This window comes from Notolabrus celidotus, chromosome 19, assembly GCF_009762535.1.
Source record: "Notolabrus celidotus isolate fNotCel1 chromosome 19, fNotCel1.pri, whole genome shotgun sequence".
NCBI classification, from domain to species: Eukaryota; Metazoa; Chordata; class Actinopteri; order Labriformes; family Labridae; genus Notolabrus; species Notolabrus celidotus.
In genome coordinates, this window is record NC_048290.1 from 24,846,804 (window position 1) to 24,858,981 (window position 12,178).

At 37.4% G+C, this 12,178-nt stretch overlaps 1 protein-coding gene across 1 annotated transcript; it reads left to right on the forward strand.

The window, feature by feature from the left end:
• Positions 1-165: 165 nt before the first annotated feature.
• morn5 (MORN repeat containing 5) lies at positions 166-11,500 on the forward strand. The gene is made up of 5 exons (XM_034710165.1): positions 166-332; positions 962-1,109; positions 2,690-2,801; positions 3,652-3,783; positions 11,167-11,500. The coding sequence occupies exons 1-5, from the start codon at positions 277-279 to the stop codon at positions 11,283-11,285; spliced, it is 567 nt and encodes a 188-aa protein (XP_034566056.1). The 5' UTR covers positions 166-276; the 3' UTR covers positions 11,286-11,500.
• Positions 11,501-12,178: the final 678 nt, after the last annotated feature.

Below are 12,178 nucleotides of genomic sequence, written 5' to 3' on the forward strand. Positions count from 1 at the left end.
ATTTACGGGCTGTTAAGCGTTAAAAAATAAACATTTTTTCTTTGTAAAGTTTAATAACACAATTTTATAAATAAGAATGAGGAGTATTTTAAAATTACCAATTTCTCCTCATGCAGAAAAATAAGCGGTAACATCTGCTATGTGTGTCTATGCTTTGTGTCCACGTTGCCATGGTGACTATACACTTAGCTGATGTGCTGTCTTCCCCTAGTCGATATTAAATCCATGATATTAAACTCTGTTGTTTTATTTGAGAAGAAACGGCGTTAGAGAGTTATGGCTGCAATGGATATTGATGAAAGCTGTTATAAAGGGGATAGAAAAATTGGAAGGTAAATAAATGTGTGTGTTTTTATGATCCTAAAGACAGCTTAGTAAAAAAAAACCAGTCGATTGAACCCTCCTGTTATGTTGCGGGTCAAATTGACCCTTTTTAAGTCTATTTTAGGCAATATATGCCTTCCAAACCAGCTAAATGCAGGATAAAAATTTGGGTAGCATGTGACAGAAGAGGTATCGTGTTAATTTATCAACATCACTTCATACAAAAAAAAATTCAAAATGTAAAATAAGATAAACTGAAATCAATTTAATGTAAAACTATTGTATTTATATTTAGGGCTTTCCAATGTACATTAAAAAAGTTTTAACATTAATTTTAATGAAAAACGAGTGAGTTGTCCTCATTGAACCATGATCTGTGAGAATTAAAGAACACCTATGGACCAAATCTGGATTTAAATGGTTAGAAATTGAGTTAAAATTAGATTTAAAAAAAATGTGTATTGGGATGTTTTGCGGTTCTGACACTTTTGGAGAATTGAATATGCCCCGGGTCAAATTTACCCAGGAACATTATTGCTGTTCCAGAGAAACGAACACAACAAGAGGGTTAAGCTAATAATCTATGGCAAGCAAAATTGGAGAAACACCATTAGTGAATTTCTCTTCTCTCTCTCAGGATGGATGGAAAAGGAGAGTACACCTTTCCCACTGAAACAAAGTATGTGGGAGAGATGAAAGACGGGATGTTCCATGGCAAAGGAGTGCTACACTTTTCAAATGGGAGTAAATATGAGGCCACCTGGGAAAACGGCAAAGCTAAACAGGTGTGTGTCTGCATGCATGTCAGAGTTTTTGCAACCAGATGCAGAACTGTGTGTTTTGCATTGGTTATAGTTGATATTACATCTGGTCTCTTTTAGCAATCACTCACCATTATTGGTGTAGTTATTTGGTTTCTCAGTTTTTTTCCCCCTACATGAAACTCTCTCCTGCTCTGATGCAGTCTTTCATGGGCTTATGCCACAACAGTGATCACTACCAATTATTATCATCATTTGAGTTGTGGTTCATTTAAAATGATAGCAGCTCTAAACCATGACTAAACTTGACTGAGGCCACCCTACACCTGCATCCATGCCAGCCCTAGAAAACTGATTTCCATTAAAACCAGACCTGAACAACCAAGAAATTCAGAAATTCAAACTCTGGAAAATTTACCCTGTGCTTGTATCTTTCCCTTCAAACTCTCAGCCTGGGTGAGGACCCATCCTAGAACTATTTTTTCCCCCAATTTTGAATGAAGTATCTAAATGTTAATACAGTACTACATACATCAGTTTACTAGAAACAGAAGAGAAAAACTTTCTGGAAAAATCTTTCATGTTTAATGTTGCTGAAATATAATTGTCACTGTATATACATTTCCAATTATAAACTAAAGTGTTATAATTTCTGGTGAACAAAAACATAAAATATACCCCTTTATACTGCGACTTAATTAAGAATGAAAATAATTTGGGTTATAACTTTAATCCGTATTACTAAGCCGGTCTAATTTCTGCTGTTAAAGGTCCAGAGAGAAGACGAGACTAAATCCCTTGATTGTCAGTTTTTCTTTTTGCCTCTTTGAGATTTGATTGGATCAATTATTAGTATGTAAATGATACTCCTACACTATTATAATAAATCCAATTAATGCTGTTATCATAATGAAAACACTACTGCTTATACTGAAGCACAAATGTTGTACTGCCTCTTATTTCAGTTGCTGAATAAAGTATTATATTTTATTTCTCGTAATAGTTGGACTGTTCTCCAGAAGATACACACAGTGTGTTGATTCAAGCAAAATACCAAAACACATATTTTTCCACTTTCCTATAGAGGTTTATATCAATGCAGCCATCTTTTGTTTTATCTGCTGAGGTTTTGAGATTTTCATCTCTGAGACTTCTGCCTTTACTCAACAACAATAGCAGAGAATCAAAAACGTTTTTGTGGTGCATAAAGCACTGAAAAGTGACATTTCAAAACCTCAACAGCAAGCTATCTATCCAAGAAACCATGTCTGGGATGCATAGTAGCATAACCCTAAGACCTCGCTTTCAACAGTTTTCACCACAGCTACTTTCTGCCAACAAAAAAATCCCAGATGAATACTGTCAAGAAGACAGGGAGATCTTTGGATTCTCATCAAGAAGAATATTTATTCTGTTGAGTTTTTCAAATCAGATTTTTTTACTGCTTTGAAGAGCACATATAAAACTCAGAAAAACGAGACACTACTTTGTGTTAGAGTGAAAGTAAGTTCCGTTTTTAAATATGTTTGTTGTTTTTTGTCATTCATTTCAACGTATGTGTGACTGTGGATCAAGCTTTTTCTTACATTTCGCTCTCTACTAAGGGCTCATTTGCCTTTGCTGATGGTCTGCAGTATCAGGAGGCGGACTGGGACTACTGCGATGGTTACGACAGGCGCTTTTACAGCGAGCAGTGCAACGGACTCAGACCTTCAGGTTGGAATTTAAATGTTTGGTCTGAGTGGCTTATATCTTTATTCGTACACACTTTGAGGTGGGTTGATTTTTTGTATTACTTATCCTTTTTTGATGATAGTAGGTCTAAGAGTAATGCTTAACTTGTTATTCAAATATTTATGCAAAAAGGGGCAATACTGATTTGACAGATCGGTGGGCGCATTGCTGCTGTTTGCATGGAGGCTTGAGGCCCACCTCAACTCTACCGCTTTGCTGGCTGGCAATGGGGAGGAGTTGGAAAGGTTGAGTCAGCAGTTCCAATATGGAGACTGCCATCTTCGGTCTTCAAAAACTAATGGATGATGACACTGAGATCATGTGCATGTTAAAACAATAGGTGTATGAGGAAAGAATCAGAGCCTTAAACCATAGAGTCATAGAACCCCAATAAGTAAAGTAACAAAAGTAAGATCTGAAAAAAGTAATGGCAACTCCACTGAGAAATGGAAAAAAAATTAAAAAGGACAAGATTATGAATGCAAGATAGAATATAATATTAAATCCAGTTAGAGTTGACATTAATGAATAATGGGATTGTGTTTGAAACCAAAATTGAAAGTTAATTTGAACATAGTTTTAATAAGTATAATGGATCAGTTATATTGCTCATGGCCCCTGGTATTGAAAAGTAATATTTCACACATTATCCAACATAGTATATGTAACATAAGAGCAGGAGATGAGCAGTACAGATCAGCTACATTAACATTTAAACACAGTATATTGATGCAAAGAGCCTTTTTCTCGAGGCAACATAATGAACTAAGTTATTATTTGTAAATCTCATGAAGATTGCTCCCTTATTCAATTAACTGCTTTATTCTTACAGGAGAATCTCAGCTAACCGATCTGCATCCACCACGTGTTATTCCTGATGGGTGTTACGATTGTGGAGATGGTTTCTATGACCCAAATACCCGAGTTGTCACTTCCTATGCAGGAAGATTCCTCAGGAATGCAGGTGAGATGGGAAATATCCTGTTATTTCCACTGCTGTAGCCTTGTGACACTACAGATGAATGGCTCATAAATGAAATGCTTCTTACTTTCCATGATAATATTAATAACCTCTTGAGTAGTGGATACTTTTCCAACCTAGTCCAGGAACTATGTTCTTACTGTGAGATTTACGAAAGTTGTTTTTTATCTGCTGCAGTTTGGTTCTGATATGAAGTAGGGATAACATCACATGATATCAGAACCTCTATTCCCCGCTGCTTATTTCGCATTAGTTTGTGCACATATTTGTTCTACCAATCGGATGCCAAATTGGCTCGATTTGAGTGTTGAGTAATATCCAGGCATCTCAGGCTGTTGCGCCAAAGAAAATTACAAAGATGAAAGTCAAGAGCAAAAGCACATTTTCATTTCAAATTGAGTATACAATGTCTTATGTCAAATGAAGCACCAAGACAGTAATACATTTAAGTTTTAGAGACTGAAATAAGCAGTGCGGCTTGTTTGCAGTGTTCTGCAAAAATTAATCTATAGTAATCTTTAAACCAAGAAGTTTTTAAACCTCCTTCTGTATATTTGCATGAACATGAATATGCTCCTAAGCCTAAGCTAGTGGTTGTGTGCTTCCATTTAAACACAGAAAGGTATGACCATGTGAAAAATACATGAACAAAGTGTTTTAGACCTGAAAGAGGGTGTTTCAGTTATTAATATTGATGGCATTGCTTTGTTATCTTAGCAAATAAATACTTAATAATGAGAAAGCCATACAATCAGCTGAATTAGTAGTGAGGGAGTCATTGTTGTTGACTTGTCGAACAAGGGGCTAGCTCTGTGTAAGATTAATTTTCAACATTACCCGAGAGCAGACTTTGGACAAAGCCTGACTAAAGATACTCTGAAAAACACCGGAGCACTTGCATTGAATTTGTTTCAAATGGAACCCTTTGTCTTCACCCATTTTACTGCATTTGTGAACGCATACAGTGTGGCCATATGGGAAGGATTGATAACAGTGAACCTATGGAGTGATGTTAAATGGATTATCCCTGGATTCTCTGACGGAAGATTTCTGTTACAAGTCATCTGATAAGCCTGCTGCTAAAGCCTGCTGTGGTCATTTAAAAGAAACATTTTTTTTCCCTTTTGTTATTGGTCAAAAGTGGAAAATTCAAGACACATTTTTCCACTGAACGAGTGTCTGCTTCTGCAGTCCCAGATTTGAAGTGAATGCAATCTGTCAGGTGTCTAGGTTGGAATTCCCAAATTCTGACATCCTCTGCTCGTCATGTCTCCTGTGATTTTACATCACCAGACAGAAAACACGGGCACTTTTATTTTCATGCATCATAGGTGTTTTACATTTCTTTTTTATTGGTTACATGCTTTATAGTACCCGGACACTGCTTTAAACAGAAGTAAAAGCACAAGGTTTTTTAAAGAGTTTAGCAGGACTATTTTAACTTTGCATGTGTTTCCAGAAAACAAGAAAGCAATCACGTCAAACTATTTTTGGATTCTTTCATCTTTAAAGAAATCAGACATCTTCAAATGTCTGGATTCTCATCTGACCACTCATTAATCTGTTGTAGTTTGCATGTGATTTCAACTGACCTCTTTTAACCTTACAAATACAGACATGTTTTAAGAAATGATTCCTGGAAGACATTAAGATATGACTCACGAGCTCCTTTAGGGCAGAATATTTTTATGCAGATGAGCTACTTGCAACATTACGCAGATTGGTTCCACAAGCAAAAACATCTCATGTACATATGTGAGGACATCCACATCCTCAGGCATGTCATCAGGATGTGTTAAGAGAAGACAAAAGTATGTTTTGGGATTTTTTTAACATACTTTGTTTATCATTGTTATAGCTCTGGTAGTGATCAGCTGAGCGACACAAAACAGAGGGAGAAAAGCTTAACTCTTGCCGACAATACTCCAGTCCCCCCCATTGATTGTAGTGAATATACAGTCAAGTATAAAGTCAGATATGTGACTTTTATAGTCGTGTTTACATACAATGTGGGGGCTGTATGTGGCTTATACTTGCACTACTTATGGCCACTGTATCCCTCCCTCTCATGTCTTGGTATACAGCCCTTGAGAAGGATGCTTCTGTATCCTGTATGGATTTATTTTTCAACCCCGGGAGGTGAAGGCACATTTGTCATAGTGGGTGTGAAGACAGAATTTATTACCTCATGGCTTCCTCCCAGGATGAGGACTGTGAGGATGAGGGGACACAGGGAAGACCCACCCTCCCTCCCAGAGGGGACGTCTTCTGCTGCTGCAAGGAAAGAGGAAAGAGCTCCCTGTGTAGCCGTCACAACTGGTCGTGTAAGGCAAGAAAGAATCAAGCAGGTCGTACGTGGAAAAGTTGCAGGAGTTGATGCATATGGAAACGGTTTGAAACGCAGATGATTCAAGTTTTGACCCCTTGAACTACACATCCATTCTATGACTTAACTCACCAGCCAGAACCGGCTTACTGCAAAGACTGACCTCCTTAGTTACTGTTGTTAACTCAGACAAACAATCCATCTTGGCATAGTGCCATGCAGCAAAATAATGGGATCTGTTGCTAATATTCCCCAAGAGGTTAAGGATTATTTTTGGAGTTGAACAGATTTTTTGGCGGGCAGTACGGCTGAATGTATGGAGGGATTTGTCAGATATACTGATACAGAAATGTAGAAAGGAGTATGTTCTTTGGAATTAATAATGGGAACCACCTACTATATGACATCACTGAAACTCTCTAACATGTCTTTTACATGATCTTCTAAAAATGGTTGTCGCTCAGGTATGTTGATGGTTTGTTCCACACATTGGAGTACTGACTTGTAGCGACGACTTTTAATACCAGCTATGGTTTTAGTTGAGTAAATGCAGACAGCACTTATAACAGTCAACTGTCTTACCCCCTTCATGGTTCATTATGCACTTAAAAAAATGAGTATGACTCAACTGACTCTTATTCCAAATCATCCACTCAGCAAATCCTAGAAAAAAATGTATGAATTATTTCACTATACTTATATGGTTTTATATTTATTTTCTGATGTAATTCAAATTAAGAAGTACCATCGACTTCATGATATATTTAAAATGTCAGGATTAAAATTTTGTGCATCAGAGTTTACAGCCTTCAAAAAGGAGGGGAACATTTTTACCTGAAACAATGTTTTGGGAATTTTTTGAAGATTTTATGATTTTTCAGAACTCTGGTGAGAAGTCATACAGTTTATTTGAAAATCTGATGCACGTTTTAAAAGAAAGGTGCATCTGAGTTTGCTGCTGCTGCACGATGATGAAAAATCACAAACAGTGAAGGATAAGCATTCAGAGATTTGTTTCTTGCTTATGTTCTTCATTTATTTCCTGGGATTCTTATCTCTACTTTGTTCAAATTAAAGTTAGTCCATATTTACTGTAGCTTTTTCATGCTGGGTTTGTAAATCAGGAAATCTGGAGAGGAGTACAAGATTGGTAGCACAAAAGATATTACCCTCTCATTGAAAGGATGACCTGTGCAGCAGCTGTGACATCAGATGTGATCCAACTTCTACATTAAGATGGGATGGTACACAGATACAAAGTTTCATAGTAATATCTGGATGAACAATACGTAGAAATAGGATAACAAGGATTGTGCATGACAGTAACAGTTGCATGTTTTTAAAAGCACAAACGCAGCTTGTTAAAAAATAAAGTTCAATCATTTTCTCTTTTGTTGTGACAGAGAGCATTATAACAAACATGTGCTTGCACTTGTTGTTACCTCGCTGTGCCACAGTTAACCAATCCAGCTTAAATACAGCCAACAAAGTGTAACACAATGAGATGATTATTGTCAAATCCAAAACACAATTCATACACTTAGCAAAACGCAAAAAGATGATTTTTTATCTCCTTTCCTCCAAAATTTTAGACACACATGACTGATCTAAATTTGTCTTCCCTGATGAAGATCACAGCTGAAGTTTAGAGGTTCAATGAAAAACATTTGCACAACTTTATCAAACAGTAATTTAAAAAGAATGAGGGGAAAGATGCATGGGCCACATCTGCACAATCAAATCTGCACCATCGACTTATTGAGCGTGTTCAGTTATTACAAACAAGCACACACACACACACACACATGGTCAGTTGTGTATATTCTCACATGGCAACAGACGGCAACACTCTGCAGCAGCAGCAGCAGCAGGATCCATGTGCTGCCATATTGTTTGTAGCACTTTCCTGTTTCTGGATAACCGCTTCCCTTTGAAAGTGCACACAGAAAGAGCTCCACACTGAAAACATTCCTCGGCCAAGGAAAACACCTCTGGTGACCAAACCGCAGCCCCTCCCTTTGTCCCCGTCCAGCCGAGGTGTTTCACAGACAGATAAAATCAGCTGGGGGGCCCTGGGGAGTGGGACGTATCCTCATTCTGCAATTTCCTGGAACTCTCATTTTTCAAACAACTTGGATAAAGAATTCAACAGGAATAAAACAGGATCCCTTTAAATTCTGTCAGCTATGACGTATGGATTAATAATTTTGATAGATCCATATCTTTACTTCAAAGCTAACAGGAAAACCGCAGCTGTTTTTTAATGATGTCATCAGGAAGTACAACCAAGAACTGCTCCAGTTGCAGTGAATTGGAGACAGACTTATGTACATGAATGTTTATTTGAGCTTTCACGTTTAGGTAGGTTTGATTTTACTTGGGAACCACGAAACATATGACCCCAAATATGACCCTAAACAAGCTGAATTTGTTGTCACTGTTATGAGACAAGGTTCAGAGGGTGTCTCTTCATGACATCATGGAGAGTCACAGTTGTTCTGTTCCTGTGAATACAGTGCTACATTTCAATTTCACTATCAAACAGCATAGTGTGATCATCCCTTGTGCACAATGTGCAAGACGAAAGAAAAAAACGTTCTGCTTTGGCTAATAAGCTGGTATGTGTGTGATTGTGTGTGTGCATGAGTGAGTGAATGTGAGTGTGTGTGTGTTAGTTCACAGGCATTAGACTGGAAGGAAACACTTTCCCCTCTGAGTGTATTTTAAGGATTAAGGTAAACAGACTTTAACAAGGTGCCATTATCGCTTCCACACACTCTCTCCCCTGTGCACATTGCACAAAGGTCAAACATGCAGGTTGGTACATTTGAGATGTTGTCAACCAGAAAAGTGTTTCATAAAAAAGTGTGTAAGTTGGAACTTCATAATAGGCTTTTTCTTTTTTTTTCTTTTTTACCAAAATGGCCTTAAAATGTTGATTCTACATCCTCACTTTATAACAATAACAGACAACTTCATTAATCTATTTGTGATTTTGCTCGGTCTAACTGCTGATACCTAAATCACAGAAATAATGAAAGTGTTGATTTGGAGGTCTTTGAGCTAAATGTTTTGATTTATACCAAGTGTTAAATCACAAAAATGTCTTTTTGCCTTTATGCACCACATACCTGGAACACACTCCCTGAAATCTGTAGGTCCTCTCCAACTCTCACCTCTTTTAAATCAAAGAAAAATATTTTTTATATGCCACTGCCTTCCTATCTTAGCTTATTTTAACTCACTTTAAATGCAAATTTTAAATGTACTTTTAATATATTTCTAATTTTCCTTTTCTTTTCCATTTTTCACTGTATTTGTCATTTTAATTGTGCTCTTGTATGCTTGTCTGAATATTTCCAATGATTCTAATGTTTTAATGTAAAGCACATTGAGTTGCCCTCCTGTATGAAATGGGCTACACAAAAAAAATTCCTTGTCTTGCCTTTATTTTGAAGGACATTTCCGGTATACAGCAGCCACCTGTACCAATTACAAGCAAGAGGCTTACATCTCGGAATAAACCTCAAGAAGAAAATATCCCAATCTAGTGTTCATTAAGACAAGTTGTGGTTTGTGCCTAATTGAGGTCAGTTTTGAACGTAATGACGTAGCGATGTAAAGGCTTTAATAATTACCTTATCCAGTTTAAAGTCAAAAATTATATGAATCAGATTTAAACCATAAATCTTTCCATGCACCCTCCCTGCCTTATGGTATCTACACCTCCAGGATAAGATACACAAAAAACATAGACAAAAGTACAAGAGCAAACACAATCAACCGCAGCCAAGAATCATATTTTGCAAGAAGCAATGAGACAGTAAAACACTGTGTATAAGTGAAAAAAAAAACAGATAGAAGATATTGCTACATTGTTTGCATTGTTTTATTTTTGCACTTTGCCTAATTTAAACTGTGTCCCTATTTTTCAGTTTGTGTCACTCATGTTGAAAATTAGAGTTTGTATTTGTAATTATCCTCAGAAATGATCCAAAACTACAAAAATATCACTTTCTATTTTATTGCATTTTTGTACACAAAACATTTATGATGCACAGTATTTTTGCCTTTATTTTGAAGAACATTTCCGGTATACAGCGGCCACCTGTACCAATTACACGAGGCTTACATCTCGAAATAAACGCAACCACCTCAAGAGGAAAATATCCCAATCTAGTGTTCATTAAGACAAGTTGTGGTTTGTGCCTAATTGAGGTCAGTTTTGCGCGTAATGACGTAGCGACGTAAAGGCTTTACTAATTACCTTCTCCACTAACAACTGTTTGTGTGGCAGCTGTCCGCGAGCCCGATGCGTTCAATTGACCCCGCGCTCAGAACAGGTAGAAAGGGGAGACAAGAAAAAAGTAGGAGGTTGTTTTTTTCAGACTTGAAGTGGCTGTTAGTGTTGACGCCTCTCGCTGGCAATTACACACAATCAGTCGGAGAGCCACAGACCTGCTCCTTCGTACAAAAGGAGCCCCGCGCGCCGTGGAACCTGCGGGTGAGGCCCGTGCGCTCCTCAAGTGCGTGCAGCTGCGGGCGCTCCAGAGAGAAGGCTCACTTCCCCTGCAATTAGCTCCTCGTTTCAGTTTTAACAATGAAAAACTGCTTTATTATCAGCTCCTCTGGCAGTCGTTTCGGTTTAAAATAACTGGCGTCCATTTTTGGGGTTATTATTTATTGGTGTCTGAAGTGGCTCTGAGAAGTTATTTTCCCCTAATTGTCAGGCTTATCTTGATTTGACAGAATTTACCCGAGACTTGAATGGCACTTGACTGGTTCAGGCTCCCACACAGAATGACCTGTGGTTTAATTGTGCAGCCTATGTGTTATTAGAGATTTGTTTTGAACGCTTTGGGCCTAAGTGAATTCATCGCTATGAATACATCTCCTATAGCCTGCTATCAGCTGTTTGTATTTATTTTCATTCTATAGAGCAAAGTGTAAGAAAAAAAGCAACGACTCTATCTGCACATTTCCTCCAGCCCTAATTAAAGTGTTTAAATAATTCCAAGTTTTTTTTCTCCCCCCAACAGATGACTCCGAGCATGAGTGGATTGTGCGGACTTGTCGGAAAGCTTGGTATGAGGTTGCTGGCGTTCATCCTAAAACTGTTTTTCAACCCGACCTGGAGAAAGCAGCAACAAATGACTAAAAAAAAATCCTCTTTTACGCATTTTGCGTTTATTTATTGTTTTGACCAATTTTTGGTCCTCTATTTCACAAATGCTTATCTTAGTGCAATGAATGAACGAAAACGTGAGGCATAGGCTGAGGTGTGAGGTGTTTGTAATGATTTACCACTTCATAGATTCCGTTGTTGTAATTATTAAAGGAATTATCACTGCATTAAAGTGCACTCATTTCCAATTCCTACTGTTGTGTGTGTGTGCTCGGGGTGCTTGGTGTGTGAGGTTTTAAAAGGGAGAGCATCTGAAATAATATATTTAAAAGCAGTGGGTATATGCTCCTTAATTCATTTAGTATCAAAGATAATATGTGACAATTCTTAATGTACTCCATGTGAGTTAACATGTAGGCTGTGCAAATGCACCTCATCTGAACCCTATGACAGAATATCCCTTTCAACAGCATTGAAACTCTTATCTAAGAATGAAACAAACTAGGCCCTCCCAGAAAGGAAAAAAAAAGGACAGAACATTAATCTAAAAGAAAAAATGGCATTCATGGATTAAACTTTTTAAACATTAATGCAAGTAGGAACATGTTGATTCTATATACCATGCATGCTTACTTAAATTCAGATAAGTGTATCTGAAAACAAAAATGTAGGTAATATTAAAATCAAAATGGAAATGTTACATTTATAGTCTGCAAAATGAGGCAATATTTGGTCGGGATTCATTCCGCGGTAGGAGCTAAACGAAAAGTTCACTAATCAGAGCTATAATTCAGCTCTAATTGTATGATATTTGCAGTTTATGACCCATGCATGGTCTCCAAGACAAACTTTTCCAAACCATGTTGCTCATGTGCGGCTAACATTTATCCTTCAGGTCTCATACTTATTAAAGACCAAATTACTCT

Coding starts and splice junctions, on each gene's coding strand:
- morn5 (XM_034710165.1), top strand. CDS start 277: ATGGCTGCAATGGATATTGATGAAAGCTGTTATAAAGGGGATAGAAAA. Junction 1,110..2,689: donor AAAACGGCAAAGCTAAACAG/GTGTGTGTCTGC, acceptor CTCTCTACTAAG/GGCTCATTTGCCTTTGCTGA. Junction 3,784..11,166: donor AAGATTCCTCAGGAATGCAG/GTGAGATGGGAA, acceptor TCCCCCCAACAG/ATGACTCCGAGCATGAGTGG.